This window comes from Sinocyclocheilus grahami, unplaced genomic scaffold (assembly GCF_001515645.1).
Source record: "Sinocyclocheilus grahami isolate Dianchi unplaced genomic scaffold, SAMN03320097.WGS_v1.1 scaffold593.1, whole genome shotgun sequence".
NCBI classification, from domain to species: Eukaryota; Metazoa; Chordata; class Actinopteri; order Cypriniformes; family Cyprinidae; genus Sinocyclocheilus; species Sinocyclocheilus grahami.
The window spans coordinates 118428-142229 of record NW_015505772.1 but is presented as its reverse complement, the minus strand read 5'-3'; the positions used below and the strand labels follow the sequence as shown (position 1 = coordinate 142229).

The following is a 23802-nucleotide window of genomic DNA, read 5'->3' as shown; positions in this document are numbered from 1 at the left end:
CCCATATTTATCAAGCTTCTCAAAGTGCCATTTTAGTCTTAAAATTCATTAATTCATTAAATTTACTCCTACTTTCAAACTTAAGCATAAAAGTAAGTTATCAAATTTCTTAAAGCTAAGAAACTCTCCCAGTCTCCCAGTTATTTAAGACAGCTCGAGAGGTCTCTCAGGTGGTTAGGAGTTGCCAGTAAGAGCTTGTGATGGCGCTGAGGAGACAGAGACGTGCGCGAATCTTTCAGGAGAAGAAGAATGTTCTTGAAATGTTTGACGACGAGCAGTTATTCAAACAGAAACGAGCAAAGAATATTTACATTACCAAAGAACATCATAACTGACTTCAGTCTAGCACGAGTATTATATGCTCTTTAAAAACACTCCCGTTATAATCAGTGAAGCTACCTACACTGTATCATGAATAAATCTCTTACAACTTATTTACGAGCTGATCACGGCTACTCACCAGTTTCTGAAGAGGCTCTCCGCGCTGCATCACTAAAGATAGGTGCCTATATTTTTGACGAATAATAATAATAATCTTGCTGTCGTCAAAGAAATCAGCCACAGGCGATATCTCTGACTATCGTCAATACACGATACTATCGTCTACCGGCACAACCCTAAATTAAGGTTGTGAAGACAATTTGTTTCCTTACCATAATGTATTCTCTTGAAAATTCTTTATTGTCAAATGTGTGTTGAATGTAAACTCCTATTAGGAATTTAACCATTTAATGTGAATTTATCTGAGAATATTCTTAAATACGGAAATCTATTCTGTGATTGGTCCATGCGTATTTCGTCATCCAAAATCCCCGTTTGTGGCACATCAAAATGTCGTGAATCAACTCTAAGACTGACACTTAAGATTTAGTCCTACACTTCACTTAAATTACGACTGAGATGCTTGATAACTAACTTTTAAGCGCAGCTTTGAGCCAAGAATTTTTTTACACAAGTCAATTCTTAGCAGCGTTCTTGAGAGTAATTCTCAGAGGCTTGATAAATACGGGCCCAGGTTTCCAAAGACGCATCTTTTTGAACACTTTACAAAGTATTTGTTAAATAATTAACGACTAATGTAGGTTGTAAACATTTGAATCAGAACATACTCACTTTTATTGAGCCTTTTATAGATTGAGCTTGAAATAACAATAAACTAATTTGAGTGTTTAGAATGGGCCCCATGAGAAAATCAAAGGGTTCGATCACAGTGGCGGAGAGAATGGAGAATAGCTAATGTCTCTGGCTCTTTTTCTGCGAGAGCATTGGTATGCAGGCTGACTCCTTATCCCTTTGTGTTTTCTTGTGTTTGTCAGAAGGGATGTTTGAACAAGATTTCATGAATTTGAATGAGAAAGAAGGCTTTTTCTTTGATGATGCATTTGGCCTGTGTGTTTGCAGAAATCATTGTGATGTCTTTATGAGGAGTGTGTGGAATATATCATAGACAGTGACAGAAATGTTGAAAAGAAGAACAGAGAGAAAGAAAAAGACTGTCCGAGATGACCTGAGTATTCAGCAGTCACTTGTGTGCAGGTTTGTGTATGTGTTTGTAAGTGTGCATGCATGCATTTGTTGTTGTGGGCATTTGTGTATTAGAAAGGTTCTAGACTCATGACCTTGATTAATCAAGAACTGTGTACATTGTATTTATTCATTTGTCAGATGCTTTTATCCAGAGCGACTTACAAGTGAGGAACATTTCATCATAAGAGCCACAATATTCGTAGCAAAGTGCTGAACTTTGAAAGTAATTTGTTTTAACTGAATTTTTTTGAGAAACATATAATTGACCATTTTTCTATTAAAGTTAATGTTCAAATGTACAAATGTGATTTTTAACATGAAATGAAATGGATATTATCCATATTTTCAAACTTGTAAATAAAACAGATTATTGGAGTTTTACAAGAAAATACTATTTCAGTCTTTCAAAATATAATGTTTCATTCAATGCGTTAATTACCATTCTTTGTAATTATATGTAAAATATACTAGAAATTTCTGTTTTAAAAAAATGTTTTAAAGTAAATCCTGCAACATTCATATCACAATATGAGTAATTTTATTTCACCGTAATGATAGGCAAAAACAAACAAAACAAAACTCAAGCTCACTGATGACACACAAACAGTCACCGATTAAATAAGAATAAGAAACTACTTTCAAGCAATAGGACAAAAAACTACAGTAGAACAAATAGAGGTAAATGCGAAATGCAACGTACATTGTATGAAGTAATCAAATGTATAAAACACTGCATATTCTTCACTGTGTAAATTAAATATATATTTAGGGGTTCAAGCATGTAGCGGTGAAACCCTATTGTAATTGTTAGAATGGCCAAGGATCAGCGATCTCCACGTAAAACTGATCGTGCAAACCAAACCCTAATAATTTATGCATTTAGCAGACGCCGTAAATCGTAGAGACTTGAAACTTGGAGGGATGGTAGTACGCTTACCGCCTACAACGTCACTAAGGCTCTCCCCAATTGGCCTGACGGGGGTGCTACAACGATCAAAAGTACGAAATCACTCAGAACTCCTAAACCGTCAGTCGCAGACTCAAGTGTTTTATGTTGTTGGAATCCTTGGCTCACGCCGGACAAAATGCACACCATGCAGATTCGACCTTGGCAAAATGTATGCGTATTTTGGATTTTTTGAAAAACCTACTTTTGTGAACTAGTCCTTGGTTTTTCGCCTGATCAGATCCAAACCAGTGCAGAAAGACTTTTTCTAAGTGGAGCCAAAAACGTTCCAAAGGGGCAGGGCCACTTTTAGTAAAATGCCTATAACTCCTGAACGGAATGAGATATCTTTGCCAAACTCAGAACACTCAGCTCAATCTGAGGTCACAGGAAACAAATTGCAGAGCTTGGCCACTTGATGGCGCTGTAAGGTGGAAAAAAACCATTAAAATTGCCATAACTGCGCAACCATTTGCCCTATCAACATGAAAATCACTTGTGGACGGTCTTGGTCCAAAGTGCCACAAGTGTCTACAAGGACATTTGCATATCTCAAAAAACATTGCACGATGTTTCGCACATAATCATGATGTTTGTATCATACAGTAGAACTCCTCATTCCGGACAACTTTGCCTCTAGAACCACTGCTGTCAATCAAATGGTTTGTTAAATAATAAAAAAATAAAATAAAACTTTTGCAAACTAGTCCTAGGTTTTTCGCTCAATCTGGAAAAAAACAGTACAATTCTCTGGACTCTCTAGGTCATTAATTATCAAAAACATGTTGAAATTTACCCTTTGGGAAGCTATAGCAGGGTCGTTTTGAAAATTTACCCCAAATCCGATAAAGCCTAAAGGAAAACTCAAAACTTCACGAAACCTGGTGAGCACATGTGACAGGTGATTCTAAACAAGCATGCAAAGTTTTAAGGAGATCAGACTAAATTTGGCACTATAACATAAACGTCAAAAAACATATTTCTATGGTAAATTTCTTGATTTGTCAAAAATGTTTTTTTTAAAACATTGACTAAGGTGGTTACAGGCTTGCTAAATAATATGTAATGTGTAATGTATTTTTCCTTATGTGCTAAAATGCCTTAAACACTTGAACTCCGGTAATCACTGCTTGCAGCTATATTTCTTCTTATTAAAGTTACAAAAGTGATTTAGTCAAAAACAGTGAGAGATTTTCTCTTTTTTGCTTAATTAACATGAATGACAGACAGCAGGAATATAAAACTCCTTTCAATTTAAGAGCTGCCCGGATCCAATATAGCGTACATGTGTTTTCTTTCTCAGCTGTTTGCTTTTACTTAAGACCTACTGTATTTATGAGGATACTTGTAAAGACGAGCATTTTGTCACATGCAAGTGTATGTATTTAACTGTTCAAGGCCTATAAAGTGGCAAAAATACCTCGCACTGTATGGGCACCATCTTCTTTTGGGCTATTCAGATCGACCTCTATCCAATCAATAACTGATGGAACCAAGTCTTTGGCCTACATTTTTTTCTTTTTCGATAATCTGTTTGGATGTACGTCACAATATGGAAGAAAAGATCTGGTGCTACTTCCATTTTATTGTGAATATCATATCAATAGAAAACCTATTTTATTTTGTGGAGTGGGTCACTCCCTTATGAGCGCTGCCATGTTAAGATCACGAACCGTGTCATGCAATTAACAAGTTACTAATCATACTTCATATAGTGCTTTCAGCCAGTGCTCTAAACAAACAACTAAACAAAACAAGCAAACCAAGTGGAAAAATTAAATATGCAAATAGGCAGTCCCTACTGGAATGACGAAACAAACCATGGCACACAAAATGCCTCTGTGTTCATCACAATCCAGTCGTGACAGCAAGACAACTAGTGGTCACAGTGCAATGCAGCGTAGAATAGAGATAAACAGACAAAAAGGATCACAAGATAAACAAACCGTTTCATTTAGCAGTTATTAAACAAACTCCATGTATCCAGGCCATCAGGTGTTCAGTACAACTGTGATGAAGAAGACCCAGAGAAATTTGAACAAAAATGTACTTATCTTGAACTCACCATGATTAATTATCTGATTCAAATATGAATAATTACATTGAGTGGAGCAAAAGGGAAACTCATCATCAGCATTAAATATTGATTTTAATCATATAACAATGCATTATATTAATCAGCCACGTTCTGCCCTCTGCATTTGTGAAATATATTCTTATATAAACTGTTGAAATTGGCAGTGGCGGCTCGTGGGTTTTAAAATAAGAGGAGGCACACTAATTGTATTGGTCTGGGATCCCTGCCGATTATTATTATTATTATTAGGGATGCACCGATACCACTTTTTCCAGTACTCGCCCGATACTGATACTTTTATTTTTGGTACTTGCCGATAACGTGTACCGATACCAATATTTTTATTGCATTTGTACATTTTTAAATATTGGGTACAGAAACCAAAAGGGTATGTATAATGTTAGTTGGTTAACTTCATTTATCAAATAGATACAGTCAAACCAAAATTTATTCAGACACCTTCAACATTTCTCACATTATCACAGTTTATTCGCTATAGTTTAGAAAATGGTAATAAAATATGACAAGAACTCAAAGTTACACTGTGTCAGAACAAATTCATCTTGATAATGTTAGATAAATTTGATAGAAAGGTATGTAATGGATTACAATCAACCAAAATAATTCAGACAGCTGTTAGTATGACAGTATTTACACAACTATGAATACTTTGTCGGGTGACCCTTAGCCTTAATGACAGCCTGTAGTCTCCTGGGCAATGGGCATGCTGTCATCCAGGTTCATGCAAACCTCAAATTAATTTTTTTCCCAGACTCGGTCTGAATAATTTTTGGACCCAAATTTGTATCAGTTTTACTGGTAGTCCACTGTATGTATGTATAATATGTCACAGATTACTTTATTTTGCTATCCTCACTTACATAAGTGGAACTATAGTGTCCTGCACCCACTAGTAAAAAAATATAAAAAATGATATCTGGTCTCTGAATCATTTTTGGTTTCACTGTATATCCTTCGGTTATTTTCACACTTGATTATGCTCATTAAAATGTATTTTACAAGTTTTTGTTACTTTCACTGTTCATTGTTTTGCTTTGTGGTACATCATCTTTAATTTAATAGCATTAGAGCTGCTCCATTGCAGCGGGTTAGTACTGTAATCACGCTCATTGCTGTAATAATGCAGGGAACAACTCGTTATAAATCTCCTAACTGTGATATTTTCAGAAATAGAAGTCGCGTTTTTTCATCTGAAATGTGCTGCATTTCAGATGAATTTATATTCCAAAGCCACTCGTATAATGCAGAAACACTCAAGCAAGCAAAACACGCGCAACGCGTGCACGTATTTGTACTGATGCAGAATAGCACAGCCCAGCGCATTTCACACAAGCTGCTAGATTCACTTTCGCCAGAAAGTCGTGTATGCCTAAGGTTGAAAGTAAATTATGTTTATAGTGAATGCCCCTATGAATGGTTTTATTTTTACGATTTAGTTTTAATCCAAATGATACGTGTGCTAAGTGAGTGAGCGTCAAAGATCACACAACAGAAGTGCGCACTCTCTCTCTCTCTCTCTCTCTCTCTCTCTCTCCCTACCATTAAGTAACTTATGCATTGTTTTACTTACTTGTTTTTGACGTATCCGACCGAATTACAAACTTTCCAGTGATGTCTATCAATCCGCCACATCCCAACTCCGTGTTCAAAAAGGAAATTAAGTGTACTACGGAACCCCAAAAGGGAATAAATAGCCTATGAGATGGAAGGATAAAAAATATATATATTTCAATACTTTCTCTCTTTCAATTATATCATTGAGTAATTATACTGTATATAAATTGCGGCCATCAAGGAGCCGCTACTAATATGCAGGGCATTGAAACTGATTTCGAATGAGCGCTCTCTTTTTTACTTTCACATTCGAGATTCGCAATCACACAGACTCTATACTGTGGTGCGGCAGTACCTACCACACATTTTACAAGATTAGATATTTGTCAGTGGTTCTCAGTATCTGCAAATCATTCGCCATTGTCCTATCAGTCATCTCTTCTTACTCTGTGTAAGTGAACTTTCATGTACTGTAATGTAACAGTCTACCGCTAGCAAGTAGCCGATACCAATTTGCTAGACATCGCCCAATCCTACCATATACACTATGTCCCTATTGTATAACAGACAAGAAACAACATGTGAAAAAATTGTATTTCTGAATTTACTGTATTAACAGAAAAGTGCCCGGGTGGCCTACTATTTCTTGAGATCTTCATGAGATTCATGTGATTCTGAAGTGTGTATCCCTTAGGGATGCACGATATATCGGCCCCCATATCGGTATCGGCCGATAAATGCTAATTTTTTCTGTTATCGGTATCGGCCTGATAAGAAAATTTGGCCGATATCTGAAAGCCGATAAATAATGCATTATTTCCTTCAGAGACACTTCAGATGCGCGCTGTTCGTTTGCAGCCTTTTGTGCAATTGTATGTTGTAATATTGTGTTTATTTGATGTATATCTGATTTATCTCATATAGAATGCATTTGGTTAAGTTAAAAAGAGCGCTTCAGTTTACCGGTGATCATCTTTAGCTCAGCGCACGCAGCTCAGACAGCAGTGCACAACATTAATAACTATGATTGGGAATGTCGTGTATATAACATTCTAATGAGAACATTATTATAATAAAACGTTGTGCATTCTTTGGGTTTAGTTGCTGTGTTTCAGTGCGTTGTTATGGGAAGAGCGCATCCACAACAGGATCACACATTCTGACTATAGCATGCAATAACTGCGTCATTTGTCATTTCATATATAAGTTGTAATATTATGTTTATGTTGTATTAATATTAATCTCAGGATGCATTTCCTTGAGTTAAATAAGCTGCCAGCAAAACGCTTCAGTTTACCGTGTTCATTCAGCTCTTCAGCTTCAGCACGCGCAGCTCAACGGCTGCTATTTAAAACAGTGGTATTAATTTGTTACTTTTTCAAAATCATTGATATATTATTAATAACAACAACCACTTGTATTGTTCTCTTATTATTTTCATCAACAGTATGGTTTAGTAATTAAAATCATTTAATTATTGTCCGTGCAGAGGCTATTCCGTTTTATTGATCTATGGCGCATTCATTTTGATTCTTTACACGTGTAATGATGTCCAGTGACTTGTTTGCATTATTTATGCATTATTTTATTTATTTGTAAGACTTTTTTATGACTAAATTTGGTAATGGGAGAGTAAAAATATTTTTAAAACGTACACCGTTCAAACTAGGCTGCTTATGTTGAAGTGTTTGGGATGTGGCTTTTAATGATGAGACCTTTTTTGTAATCAGGCTCTCAAAAAGTATATAACAATTTGGATATAGATTTATCGGCCAACATATCGGTTATCGGCTTTCAAAAATAAAGAGTAATCGGTTATCGGTATCGGCCAAAATTTTCATATCGGTGCATCCGGCCACAGAAGAGGAGTTGTGAATAGCAGCACAACTAATGCTGTAGGTCACAGGACTATAACAACATGATGAATATAGTATGTCAGGATTACATTCATATGACACAAATTCAAACTATATGGAACTTTTTTAATGGTGATAAGTAAGTAAGTATGTATGTACTTATTTTAAAAAGGTACTTACTCAGAGAGAATGTGTTTTAGACGTGGTGTCACTTTCAGTGCCATTTTGTTGGCACTTAGGGATTAATTGTCTTCATTGAAGTTCATTGAACTCAGTAATTGAGGAAAAAATAAAGCACTTAAAGACCAAGAGCATTTCAAGGGCTGCATTCAGACATAATCTCCAAAAGGCCTTAGAGATGTTAATTTTGGTAAAATTTTAAAGGGGGCCTATTATGCTCTTTTACAAAGTCTTGATTTTGTTTTGGGGGTGTACTAGAACATGCCCTCATGCTTGGTGGTTCGAAAAACGCATTATTTTTCACATAATTTACATTATTAAAATACCTTTCTCCCCATCCTGGCACAAACGACTCGATTAGTTCCGGCTTTGATGAAGGTCCGCCTTCTGAAAAACAAACTGTGTTGTGATTGGCGAACAGCTTAGATGGTGTTTCAGTACTGCCACGCCCCCTTGCTCTGTCTTTCAACAAAAGCTTTTTGGCTTTTTCGAATTTCTGTAGGCGGGAATTCTTTGTAATGATATTCTAATGGGCCGCTTTGTGATATCACAAAGCCCGGAAAAAAAACGCTGTAGTCCAAACGAGCCGTTCATTGTAGTTCTTGAAAAGGGATTTTTTAAAAACAAAATATCTCCCTTTGGAGTGGACTTTGAGATTTGTAACTTTCTAGATCTTTTTTATGCCCAAACATACACACTACACACTGACTAAAATTAAAAAAGTGAAAAAGCATAATAGGACCCCTTTAAAGAAATGCTTTTGACTATAAAGAAATGTTAAAGAAAATATTTTGACTATAATTGCACACATTTTTATTAGGGCAGCTATTTTCTAAAACTCCAATATTTTATGAGTGAAAAGACCTGCTGTTTCCTTCATCATCCAGTTCCTAGGGAAAATGAGAATGCATAAAATGTACAAGAATGAGAAAGAGACACAAAGACCTTGTGAGCTAAAAAAGAAAAAAGACAATGCATCTAGTAGCACAGTCTGGGAATGGTGACAATTACCCATAATTCAGCTAATTTACGTCAATTTAAATGTGAAAACTACCTAACCTCTGTAGGATTGTTATTTATGTATGCAGAATTTTAATGAAAGAAAAAATCGGAAGCAAATATTTCCACTCAAGCGTTTGTTGACAGTAAAATTAGGCCTTTAAAAGTTACTTGTATGATTACAATTTATACTGTGATATTTGTGGTCTGCATTATGTTGCCTGTTGATGGGGTTTTCAAACTTGGGTCTGTGGAAAAGTTTAGATATAAAGTGTAAAAAAAAAAGCATAAAATAAATTGCAATATTTTGTAAATTGTTAAAGTAAGATTAGACTAAAATACAATAATTGATTAAGGTAAATAAAATATCAAATGGATTAAAATGAAAAAAAAAAGATAAAAAAAAATAAATAAATACACGAATATCGAATACTTCTAACAGCAGGGTACTACAATTAGTAGATAAAAGTAATAATATATAATAAGTAATAATAGTAATAATGAAGAAAATGTAATAGAAAATTTTTTTTTAGAAAACCGGTTATGTCACTTGCCCACCGCAGCACCGACCCCCACCGTCGTTTTGATTTTTTATAGTAATAAAAATTATTCTGTTCAGTAAAAGAACAGACACTACAATTAAAAACTGAACGCGACTGCTCAATGCAGCATGCCGAATGACAGTCACATCACAGATCAGATTTAATTTATCCAGTGAGGAGAGTGAGTCGAGCTGACTGACAAGAAGAGTGAGGTGAGGTGAGACAGACAAGACAATGGCAGATGATTTAGTTTCGAAACGAGATGCAAAAGTACCAGAAGTTCCAGATACTGTAAACGACAGTATGACGAGGATCGTTTTCATTTTAAAACATAAACGCACCAGTGTAAATGTAGCTTTACATCTAAGGTGGCTGGGACGCATTCACACTAATTAAGAGAGCAGACTGCTCCGTGCACTTTCGAATCGCTGTGATCGATCTGCGCCGCACCTCTTCTAGTCGAACACACCGGCTAGTGCTGCAGGCTTATTGGCTCACTGACGCTGATGAGATTAACCCCTTAGGTATCGAAATTTGGTACTGAACGATGAGACGTTTTTCGATACTCGATGGTATCGAGGCATTTCGGTCGGTGCCTAAAAAGTATCTAACTCGATTATTTTTGCTCAGTATAAATTGGGTCTTTATATGGTACATGAAAAATATATACCTGCCTTTTAGATTTTAGAATGCAGGTCCCTCATGCATATTTGGTCCGCAGGTCCGCATGCGCGACCAAAATAAGAAATGCGCTGTGTAAATGAGTTCAGAGCACGCGTTTGCGTACCGACATGGTAGACCGCTGTTAATGCACAATTACCAGCTATCACTAGGTGAGCGATAAACGCTAAACAATAACTTAAGCAGGAACTTACTTGAGCAGGATCTGAGTGGGTGTTATATAATGTGTGTAGTAGCTTTCAGGTGAGCTTTGATTGGTTACAGCTGTGTGCAATCAGTGCAGTGGATGATGGGAAATGCAGTCCAGGGTGATGTGTAACAGTCTGTGTGGTGTGAGAGTCAGTATAATGGGAGAGCGACCTCTGGTGGCATTCGGACAGAAGAGCCACGGACCGGATTCATGACATTAGAACTCCGGACAAGTTTTTGCACGCACCCGTTTTTAACGCGTCTTGACTTGACATATTTGGTCCGCAGGTCCGCATGCGCGACCAAAATAAGAAATGCGCTGTGTAAATGAGTTCAGAGCACGCGTTTGCGTACCGACATGGTAGACCGCTGTTAATGCACAATTACCATTTGAGATCGACAAACTGTACTGTGTAAGATTTCTATTCAAACTGAAAGCATAAATCTAGGCTAACTTTTTCAAGCACAATGCAAAACTGTGACATTTCATTTACTGACACTCTACAATCGGCAGCGCTAAACCCGGAAGCGCATATACTTACTTGCCAGCAACCTGCCAAAATAAATCTTGCTGATTTTAAGTTTGAAAATGAAAAATGAAAATAATTCAAATTAAAAATAATAATTAAGGTTCAAATTAAAATAATAATAATAAAAAATTTGCATTTTATTTTTAAGTTTACTATAAAATAATTGTATTTGTATATAATACTCCCTTTTTATTTTTAAATAAAATATTTTTATCATACTTTATTTAGTTTATTATTTTATTTTAAAAAAACTAAATAAAGTGCAATAATATTATCACTATTATTAATTTATTTTTTATAGTTATATTTGATGGGTCACACCATGTGCCGCCGTGTGAGGACCAAATCAAATCTCCGGGTTCTCATATGAGATCCAGGCTGAAAAACATATGTGCACCCCTACCTATAGCAGCAGCTACTACTTGTAGCCAACCACTGGAGTTTGTGTTGCCTGCTAAAACATGCTTAGCATTTGCTAGGACCAGCACTGGGAGTCTTTGAACTGTCTGCTGATCAAAGCCAGAGGGGAGGCATTGCATACTGCATTCTGCGTGTGTCACCCGTCACCCACACAGGTTCTGGGAGGAGACAGGACATGTTCCACATTAAACTTACGTGAACTGCATAAATGAATTGTCCACTGGGGAAATTTTCAGCTGTTGTGGAGGATGTGCTATACTCTCTGCCAGACTATAGATTGAACTGGGGTAGTCATAAAATATTGACAAAACAGCTAATAATCTGAGGGTTGTCCCCTCTAAAAATCTGATTAAAAACCACGCTGTGTATTGTAAATAACAATGTTTTATACTTTAAATAATAGTGTAAGTAGTAAAACAACACAAACGGGGCAAAATGTGTATTAAGTTTGAGGCTCTCCCTCCCTTGCCTCACAGTGATTTGGTCCAAATACCTGCTTTTTTCTTTTACATCACCTACACACACACACAAGTCCAGTGAGAGAGAACAAAATCAATAATTGTGGAACTCCAGTAAGTAAGGCTGTCAAGGCTATTTTATTCACTTAAGCCCGGCTCACACTGTGCGATTTTGGCCACGATTTGGTCGTCTGAGACAAATTTTTAAAATCCTAAAAGATTCCTATAATCCTAGGCTAAAATCTGTAGTCTTTGATCATTAGTTTGACATGTTCACCGACAGCCGATTAATGACAGTTGCGATCAAATTTTACCTCCGAACTTCTGGCAGCATCAGAGGATTTGGCGCACAGCCCTGCAGTGTGACATCTATGACGAACGTCAAACTGTCTTCATTTTTCAAGACAAGCCATGATCAGAATTAATGCTAGATTTCTTCTAACCGCATAAACTCCGGCGCTCTCGTCCTCCGCTCACGGAATTCATATGATTCGTTGCCTTTGCTATGATAAAGACCGGTTGCGCTGCTGTTTTCATGTGGGTGTGTAGTGCTGCTTGCACTATTCTGCATAAATACGCCAGTATTGCCGCCATTCATATACTTTTAATGATAGCCAACATTACAGCCCCACGTGCAATGCAGCTCACAGTCACTGAACATGTATGGGTTGATAATGTAGATGTGGCGGAGACGAAAGACGTGCGGATCCAAATGCAAAGCTTTATTCAAAGACATGGTCAGAAACAGGCAGGGTCGAACACCAGCAAACAGATATGTAGAGGGCAAGACACAAGAGTATTCCTAGGGCAAGCGTGGGTCTTCCATCGTCGAACAAAATCCAGAGGGCTTGACAAGAGGGGTAATCCAATGACATGAGCAAAGTCCAGGCGAGGTGCAAACACAGTCCGAAACAGCAAGGCAAAGGGTTAATCCAAGATACACAGGTAAGAATCAGGTAACAGGTGAACACAAGACTAGACTAGAAACTATGAACTAGAAACTTGGGCATAAAACTGGCTCTGTAATGCAGCTATCACTAGGTGAGCGATAAACGCTAAACAATAACTTAAGCAGGAACTTACTTGAGCAGGATCTGAGTGGGTGTTATATAATGTGTGTAGTAGCTTTCAGGTGAGCTTTGATTGGTTACAGCTGTGTGCAATCAGTGCAGTGGATGATGGGAAATGCAGTCCAGGGTGATGTGTAACAGTCTGTGTGGTGTGAGAGTCAGTATAATGGGAGAGCGACCTCTGGTGGCATTCGGACAGAAGAGCCACGGACCGGATTCATGACATTAGAACTCCGGACAAGTTTTTGCACGCACCCGTTTTTAACGCGTCTTGACTGTCGTACAGTCTGACATTAATGACAACTGAGATCCCACAGTGTGACATAATCATCATGTTCATACAGTCTGACAAGTACAATCCTAAAGGACTTTTAAAAAATTGCACAGTGTGAGCCCGGCTTTAAACATCGGATGAAGTGATTATTTTCTCTTTAATACAGATGCCAATGTATTTTTCGATGAGTCACTATGTTAGCAATAATAATGTTACCTGCTTGACGGAAAGGGTTGCCAGGTTTTCACAACAAAACCCGCCCAATTGCTACTCAAAACTAGCCCAAACTATCCACGTTTCGAGGGGGTCCCCTGGTAAAAGTCGTGTTCCGGGGGCTAAAATACACATTATTGGGGTTGCTTAATCCCGCGGACATGAAAAACAACCCGTGGCAACAGTGATAAAGTAGCCCTAATTTGGCACAGTCTCCCTGCTGCACAAATAGTAGTAAGGTTTTCCTCTGTGTATACATATCCTTACAAGTACAATTTTAGCTGTATTTATATCCCCTTCAAAAATTGCTCCTGAGAAATTGTATGTTTATTGTCCCCCACCCCCCAACTGTTAGACGAAAGTTGCGCCCCTGAATGAATATAATCAATGACAAGTTTCACAATCAATTATTCGGGTCTGTAAGCTGTGCACGGAGAAGTTCCACCAGTAACGCTACTTTAAGGTCAGCAGGAAAACCCATTCGAAAAATTTCTGTAATCACAGAGAGAGCTACTGCGGGGAAAGTGTACAATCCAGGGCACCAAAAGAAGGTGAGAATTTTATTAAACCCTTCAAAAATGCTCATAAGCAGTTTCATATGGGTTGTTGTTCTGTCAGGCATGTGTTCTGTTTAATGTGCTAGAGAGATGTTTTCCCTAGCACATAACTTACATTTGACATTATGATAAGCATTCTTATCTGTAACTGTCATAAATTCATGTGAGAGTTTCCATTTTGCAAAAAAGGTTCGTCTTGACATCAGTCGCCATTGAACTTCATAAAACAATATTCCGCGCATTAACCATGGCTTTATTGTAGTAAAAGTGTAGTAACCATGTTTTTTTTTGGCATATTGATTACCATTTGTATATCCACGATTTTACTACAAATACCATGGTTAGTGTAGCAAAACCATGGTTAATTTGTGGTTACTATTTAACTGTAGTAACCATGTTTTTTTTTATTTGTGGTAAAACCATGATTAATATTTCTAAGGGTCAAATAGACTAAGCGTAACGGAGAAAGCCTATGAGAATAGTAATTATAATGGAATTTAAATGTAAGAAGTTCCTTATTACCAAAAAGACTAATTGACACTGAAATGTTTCTGTGGTCAGAAGATCTGCAGAATGCTTTATATATATATATATATATATATATATATATATGTATATGTATATGTATATATTGACCCTCTCTGTGAAATCCAGGCTAAAGTCTCAAAATCTAATCATGAGATAACAAACATCAAAGTTTGATTTCAACATTAATTTCACAATTTTTGACATGGCCTTACTCAGTCAATATTAAAGATATCAAGGTTACATTTTCACTCAATGTTCTTTACCTTATGATGAATGCTTTTATGTAGAAAACGGTAAATCACAAAAAATTACTTTAGCTGGGTTTGCACAGCCAGGGCCACACATGTTTTAGTATAAATGTTGTTTATTGAGATACTATTCTAGTTTTTGTTATTATTTTTAATTAGATTTTTTTAAATGTTCTGCTTTCATGTTAATTTTAGTTAATGTTTTAGTAATTTTGTTTTTTGTTGTGTTCCTGTCATTTTTTTGTTTTTAAATGTCTATATAGAATTTTTTGTTATTTTTAAATGTCTATTTTTTTAATAATTTTTAAGTTTTTAGATATTTTAGTACATCAAGTTAAACTAATTGAAAATGAGAAATGTTGCCTTGTTAAATACCTGATTTAAAATAAGTTATTTTATTTTAGTCAACTATAATAATAACCCTGTCATGCATTTATATTTTCTTTCAATTTGTTACCTTTTGAGAAGAACATGGTACTTGATGTGAAATAAAGTATTAACAGAATATTTTTTAAATCATAAAAATATGCAAAGCTCTGCCTCAACATAAAAGCATATAGATCCAAAGCCCATAACTTTCTTGTTAACTTATTGTTTATCACAAGGGCGAAATGCATGTAATGACACAAACATCATGATAGAAAATGGATTCATTAAAGTTACGGTCTCCAAGGTGAATGGCAGAGGCTTTGGACATCCCTAAGGGACCATTTTCCAATGAATAGAAATAAAGCATTAAAGCATGCTCAAGTAACCATCACAGCGCCAACGCACACATACAAAAGTGTCTATATGCCACTCTGTCTGCTTTTTCATTCCACTCTAATGCCGCCTGATGTCTTAAAGACACTAAATCTATTCAGTTCCAATGGCTGACTCTTAATGTGCCAATTAAAGGAAAAGTGAAGCTAGATGGATTTGGTGTTTCCAGGATAATAAAAGATCAATGAGGGATCAGACTTCTTAGTCATAGTGGAAAAAGAGTAAATAAACATAGCAAAACCATAGATCTGATACTTCCACAAAAATGAACCGAAACTTGTTTGCTGCCAGACTCATTTTTATCAACTCTTCTTCATGTTAGTGCATCTGCCTCGTCTAGAAAAGCTTCAGGCTTCATTCTCATCTCCAGCCTCCCAATCCGACCCAGTCTGACCATCTGAAAGCAATCAGTTTTTCACAGACAAAATCTCCTCTCCTTTCTCCCTGTGTGGAGCGTTCGGTCCACGCTCTCCCCGAGGGACTATCTGAACATCACACGGTGTTATCCACAGCAGGACTTTCTGGCTTGGCTTTAAGTCCTGCTCATTCCATTTCAGCTTTCAAAAAGCCAAAACAAGCCACTGAGACCAGGTTTCACAGAAGCTCGTATCTACACTCTGATGAGCTTCATCTCACACACATTAACATTTCCATTTAATTATTCTTATCTTCATTCACAGTCTTTTCATTAAAGAGCCAATCTGTCACTTTCACTGTTGGAGGTTGGCTGTTTATTGGCGAGTTAATGGCCCATTATTTCCTGCTGAGACCTGTTTGTTGGCCGTCTATGTATAGAGTCTGATCTCAGGTGGATGTCCTCCAGACAGATCTTGCCGTTTTGCATTGTATTCGTATGATATGTAGTTCTAGTATCTGCAGCGTTACAAGTAATATGACATAACAATGTGTGTAGTACCAGATGCTCATGCATAATTCTGGAGATATACTCCACTGAAAGTCTTGGCCACATTTACGTCATGTTGACTTTGCACCCGACTGAGTTAAATTGGTTCTTGAGTGGCATATTCAGTAACAAAGTCTCATGTTTTGGCCATAATCATTTGCTGATTCAGGTGTGAACGGTCTGTTTTGATCTTCATGATTGTCTGATTTGCATGTGATCATTAAGAAGAGATGATGTTGATTAACCTTGTGCAGTTTTGAGAATAAGCTTCACTGCCAGCAAGGAAAGTGATTTAAAAATGGCATGTTAAAAGTCAAACGCGGTGCTGGCCAATTAGTCTGAATTTCTTAAGCGGCTAAATCTGCATGATTTGCCATTTCAGATTTTCTAAATGTTATGGGATCGCTAAATAACCTGCTGAAACCTGTAAGTGAATGACATCACATATTGCTATTGGCATTTAGATGCATCATATCATACTAGGTTAAACAGCCATTGTAATCTGCTGTATGTTTTTTCTTATGAATTATTAAGATCCATAAAATGGTTGGTTTAATTTCTTACGTGCTCATTAGCAATAGACAAGCCACTGTCTTTTATGTTCTTAATAATAAATTGCAACATTAGCAAAAACATTCACTGCTTTTATAACTTTATTAATCCTCTATAGTTAGATACAGAAACAATTTTGAGCACTCTTTGTTATTTTGCTTGTAATTGATTTCTTTGTTCTTCATTTTATTACAGACTGTACTGACAATGTTTGCTTAAGTGAAAAATACTCAAAAAGGCTACCTGACTTTTTGAATGGGCTGTTATTTAATAAAGAGCAGCAAGACCTCTGCCTCTTCCTGTTGTTGTAATCCTAAATTGTCAACTTGTGTCAAACGTCAGTGTGGTCTGGACGGGGGGAAATTATTTAACAGAATATGAACTTTGTCAACTGTTTGACAAACGATATCATTCATGAACAGTGATCAGCAAAGAATAACCTTGAGAAAAGTAGTTTATTCTTCACATGTGGCTTAAGTTTTGTCTTAGATGAACAGAGAGGGCAACAATGTAATATGTCAAATAGATGTGTGCATTTACCTGTTTTAGCCAACTTGTTCCTTTCTTGTTAGGATGTGCATTAATGGGTCATTTCTGGCAAAGGTATTTATTTATTTTTGTGGACAGATGGCTTTAAATATATTTTACAAAAGCTGGATTTTGGTTTTTCAGTATGCTTTAGCATTAACTTGGATTTTATTTGTATTTAGCATCAGTTTGGCACTATGTTTGTAACTACTTTTAAATTAGTGTGAAACTGAAGCATATCAATTTCCAGGGCACCAATTTTAATTTTATTTGTACATTTACCTAGACACTGTTTTTTTTACATGTATTTTTAACTAAAGCTGGGTTCTGCTTTTTAAAAAATGCATTAACTTGGAATTGATTTGTATTCATCATTAGATTGGCACTATTGTTTAACTGTTTTTGAATTAGTGTGGAGCTGGAACTTATCACTAATTTTATGTTTAAATTGCATATTTAGCTAAGCACTGTTTTTTTTATGTGTTTTTAAATAACTTATAAATATCAAAAGCTAGATTGATCTTTTTTCAGTTTGCCTTAGCATTTGCTTGGATCTGATTCAGTTTGTATTTAGCATTAGCTTGGCACCAGTGCTTTGAACTGGATTTTAATAAGTTTTTAGATAGATTTATACGTTACTAGGGCATTGATTTTAACTTTATTAATTCATTAGCTTCATACTGGTTTTTAAATGTGTTTGACTTTATAAGCACCTCTTTAGACGTCTACTGTACTTGAAAGTACAGTTTTACTTAACGCTGTTTGTCTCTCTATTTTTATTGAAGGGGGCATCTTTGAGACGCGGGAGAATGAGCCAGTCAGCATGGATGAACTCGCCTTTAAATTTGCAGTTACAAGTATCAACCGAAACAGAACCTTGATGCCAAACACCACATTGACCTACGATATCCAGAGAGTAAACCTCTTTGACAGTTTTGAAGCCTCCCGAAGGGGTATGACTCTATTTATATTTTGTATTTATTTTACGATTTTATTCTATAAAAATTGCCTAAATTGCCTACATTTTCTTGGTTTGTAGTTATTTATTAAACATAAATATTTTATTATTAATTGATTATCAATTAAATACAGTTGAAAAAGTAAATTCCTCTGATTTTGGACAGTCCAAAATAACCATTTTAAGGGGCGGATGTAAAATTAGCTACTTTGTTAATTTTATGTTTTGAACTATTTAATTCAACATATACATATTCTAATTAATTATACACCAACAATTACCATGGAAAATGCCTTTATGATCTAATGTAATAAAAACTTAGCAGAACTAACAAGGCTAGACTATTGCTTTTATTATATGCATGCTTTGTTCTATGCTTTTCTCTTCTCTTTTTTTCATACCACCACATATTTTTTCATGTCAAATGTTTTTCTTCTCCTGTCTGTTCATTTTCTCCATTTTTCTTCTCTCAGTATGTGACCAGCTGGCCCTGGGGGTCGCGGCGGTCTTCGGCCCCTCTCACAGCTCCTCGGTCAGTGCCGTCCAATCCATTTGCAATGCCCTAGAGGTGCCGCACATCCAGACGCGCTGGAAACACCCGTCTGTGGACAATAAGGACAATTTTTACATTAACCTCTACCCTGAGTACACCTCCATAAGCAGGGCTATCCTGGACATTGTCATTTTCTACAAATGGAAGGCTGTTACTGTGGTTTACGAGGACAGCACAGGTGAGTGACTGTTATGCTTTAGAAAAGGGATTTTTGAAGGGCAGCTCAATGTGCTTTTTTGAGGTTTTGTTGAGAGGCTTTTTGAAGAGGGATCTTCATACATTTGAGCTTTAAAATGGGACACTGCAGGCCACAACATTTATACTGAAATCCTCTTTTCTGATGTCCACATATATTTACATTCTATCATATTTGAAACAAGTGGGAATTCAAACTGAACTCAACATTAACTCCAGCATTGTTTATGGCATCATAAGTTTTGGATGCCGGTTCTCAAACATGGGCTTGCTGGACATGCTGGTCAAGTTTTGTTGGTAAACAGCATAGACCAATATTAAACCAGCATAAACCAGTTTGGATATGCATGGTGGTTTAAGCTTGTGTTTTCAGCAGGGATCTCCCCATGCATTTTATATATTTTTGCTGTCAACTTGCATTTTCTGTTCTGGCAATGTTTGATATAGGACAGTTCTGTAACTGGTTTGCTAGCAGCAAATTTATAGACGAGACATTACACACAGTCAGCCCGTAAATGTGTAAATGCTGGTTTTACTTTAATTAGCAAAGCGCTGTCACTCACAGAATTTACATTCAATTTCTTTGCATTAAATCCCTGCTTTGAAACTTTTTAGATGCGGCATTGGCAAGTTTAATGTGATTTCAGGTGGCAAGTGTTCATTTGTTTTTGTAGGTCAGTTTGGTTTAACTAGCCCTTGACCTTATCACTTTATTTCCTTTTGACAGCATAATTTCAATACCATATTTCATTTTCTATATTTTATGACTTTGTGACCTTTTCTAAACCAAAATGATTTTGAAAACAATGAAATATTGACTGAATATATTGAATATTCTCTCACGTTGTTATTACAGCCGCTTATTTCGCTGGCCTTGGCTCATATTCAAGAAATGTTGTGATTGTGACAGTTATTCAGATTATTCATTATTATTTTTTCTCTCAACGAGATGATAAAATATGTCAAATTCTCACACTCTATCATAAGAATCAAACAATAGAAATATATAAATCACCTTAACTTGAGTTAAGTGTGACACTGTCTGCATTTTAATAAATTGTGTCTGGTCAGTGTGTGCACACGAAGCGGGATAATATAATATTAACCAATAAAATGTCATTGTATATGATCCACAAAATCAAGTCAGTCATTGCATTATGTCCAACTAGACAATCTATTAAAAGTTGTGAATGCTGTTTTATGATTGAAAATCTGAAAATTTGGCTTGTGTCACATCCTGATCCAAATCCCCCTCTCCTGTCAATTAAAAAAAAACAGCAAAAAGACAACACAATGTATAAAAATAATCATATTATATGCAAATTCTGCATTATGCTGTAGTTCACTAACACACTTCTAGAGATCCCGATGGCAGCAAACTAATTTGGAGAGCAAATCAAAAGCAGACAAACAAATCTAGAGTTTATTAACACAAACAAATAAAAACAAATAACCGCAAGGCAAAAAAAATTTGAAAATTGCCCTGCAAATACTTCTATTTCTACAGCCTAAAATGAGCATGGTGGCACTGTAGCCAGTGTCTTTGCAGAAATTGCTTGCAACAGATCAAATTTGTGTCAGATTGACCAGTTTCAGAAAGATTAGTGTGTCTGATTCATAGCCAGTGACTTGGATCGAAATCATTAGGGGAGCTCAGGGAACAGATGCCAGCGCAAATATACCCTAGTATTTACACATTACACCGTCTCTGCTGTAGTGTGATTTGTCTTGAATTCCTGGGAGCCATCTGTTTGAAAACACAAATTTCACACTACTTTCGGTGTGTTTAAGTCTAGAAATCTCATACTTTGATAACATGATTTATGATCTTATCATTGCATGGAAGTACGTCATTATATGACCAAGACTAAATCAAGGCAAATAACTGTAGCCTGTGACTAAAAGGGGTTTCATACCTCTTTTTTTCTGAGCATCAAAGCAGTTTTGTTGCTCAAATCTGTGTTTTGGTTGTTATTGGGCTTTATTATGACCGACATATTTCTTTAAGCATGTCATTTACATGGAACTCGTGTAGTAGCGCTGCCTTTATAAGAAATTCATGTCCCTAATATTAGTCTGCCACTACTTTTATTGAATTTCTCTTTGATCTTGCATAGGATATTTTCCTCAAAATATTAAATTCTGTAATCCAATTTCGATCCCTTTGAGTTTCGGTAGAGATTAATATTTAAAGCTAGTTTAAGAATGTACCAAACAGCCAGGGTGTTATTACAAAGCCATGATGATTTAATAATAAATTATGAAATTGATAAATTAAATCAGGTAGCTTAGATGGTCTGATCAGATACTGCACCAGGAAACCATTTTAATTGATGTACACATTCAATATAATCATACTGCATGACCTAGAAGTGTGGTTTATAACACAATAACATTTTGAGAATATAAAGGGAACAATATAGAATAATAAAAACAAGGAAACAGGAGCAATGAAGAAGCTTTTGATTTCAGCCTTGTGACTCCCAGGGGCCCCTACATGTACTGGAGCCCAATATGTAATTGAGGGCCCCATATCAGAGTCTCATTCCATAAGCATAGGGACCCCGAATCTGAGCTTGTTTGATTATTAATGTCCTAAAGTAATTGATGAGTTCATAAGGAGGTCATTTGAGTCCGAATCGATATTCATTCACAAAGTTATCACATTTTAATGCACAAGCATTACACTTAATTGAATGATCTGTCGCAGTGTTGTTATTGTTAAATAAAGTAAAACTAATAACTGAAACAAAGCTGAAATAAGATCAAATATACATAATAGATTCAAAACTTGAACTTGAAGCAGTGGGAGCTGGGCAGATAGCTGCAGAAATTTTAGAAATGTTGTTTTGGCACAAAAACTGAAATAAATAAAATAAGTTAAGCAGTACACTATAAAAGTGATTTTTCAGTTGTAAATGAAACAAATTATTGGTGTACATTTTAAAAGATAATTCTATTTCTACTTCAAAATTTCACATTTGATTTAATGTTACTTGCATTTTTTAATTAATTATCTTAATTAAATTAATTTACTAGCAAAAATTTCTGAGTGAAAATTGTTTCTACATTTTTCAGTGTTAAATCACTAAAACTGAAACAAAATTAAAGCTAATTAAAAATATTTAAAAATAAATAAAAATATCAAAAGCACATAACTATTACAAAAAAATTACTAATTTTAATATATTTAATAAAACAATAAAAATGTAAATAAAAACTATAAACGCTATTTCAAAATATTAATAAATACTATAATAGTATGTAAATAATACAAAAATAACACTCATCTTAAACCTCTCAAAGTGTTGACTAGTACAAAACTAGTACAAAAGGGACTGGGGTCATATGGAACTACTGCAGTTTCTGTACTGTGCAGATGTCGTTAAATATGGCTTATAGTTGAGATTGTGTGTTTGTGGAGGTCATTGCATCACACTGCCTTGTGGACGTTTGTACCCCAGAGACATGTGGACTTGCCTAGGCGAAACCATTAGGCTTTCACCATGTTACATTTTAAAAGGATATTTCTGGATTTCTCTATCCTTTACTATTATTCTCAAATCTATTGAAATAATAAGAAAGATTTAGAGCAGTATGCAATTATACTTTAGTGAAAGTATCATATTATCTAATAACACTGACTGACTCACAGTCATTTAGCCTTTAGATAACATTTTGACCTGCTACTATTTAGTGCATTACTTTTTGCCACTATAGACTGTTTAATAGAGTGTTTTGATTAAAGAGAAGCCGAAAAAAAGCATCTGATTGTTATGTTTCAACAGAATAGATGAGTCCCAATTTACGGTCCCCGTAAACATCTGCTATCACACTGGGGAAATCAAAAGTGTAATTACTGCAGCTCGTGATAAGTTTGTTTCTCTTCCATTGCCCCCCACCTTCGATCATTCTTTTGTGTTCTCTTGTTTCAAGGATTGATGCGTATGCAGGAACTGATCAAAGCTCCGTCCAAAAACAACCTGAAGATTCGTATCCGCCAACTGGCGTCGGGAGGAGGCGACAGTCGCCCCCTGCTGAAGGAGATGAAGAAAGAAAAAGAGTTTTACATCATCTTCGACTGCTCCTACCAAGTAGCCGCCGAGCTTTTCAAACAGGTGCGGCACTATTTCTGTAGATTCTCACTCTGAACTTTCTTTGAAATCGCAAAGTACGTCACACAGATTTAAATGGATTGAAAATGAGAGAGAAGTGCTCTTGCATTCTGTGGCGCAGCAGGATTTCAGAGCTCTACTTTAAAGCAGAAAGATGTAATACAGTTTGTGCCATGCTGCCTTCATTCCTGAATACTGCTGAAACTGTCTTATTTCACACTCAGCCTTTCGAATCCTTCCCAAAAAATGTTTTATGTTTCTCCCCCACAGCTGATGTCGATGGGTATGATGACGGAGTACTACCATTTCTTCTTCACTACTTTGGTGAGTCTGAAAAGTGGACTGCTTGCTATTAATAAGAGCGC

The 23802-nt window shown here is 36.0% G+C and overlaps 1 protein-coding gene across 2 annotated transcripts in view; it reads left to right on the top strand.

Annotated features, from left to right (window-relative positions):
- Nucleotides 1–23802, top strand: part of grik1a (glutamate receptor, ionotropic, kainate 1a) — a 62761-nt gene that overhangs the window by 6849 nt on the left and 32110 nt on the right. For both annotated transcript variants that reach the window (XM_016240554.1, XM_016240555.1), the window contains 4 exons: nucleotides 18402–18569; nucleotides 19048–19305; nucleotides 23259–23440; nucleotides 23708–23761. In XM_016240554.1, coding sequence (XP_016096040.1) covers nucleotides 18402–18569; nucleotides 19048–19305; nucleotides 23259–23440; nucleotides 23708–23761 — 662 coding nt within the window. The remainder of the gene's footprint in view (nucleotides 1–18401; nucleotides 18570–19047; nucleotides 19306–23258; nucleotides 23441–23707; nucleotides 23762–23802) is intronic.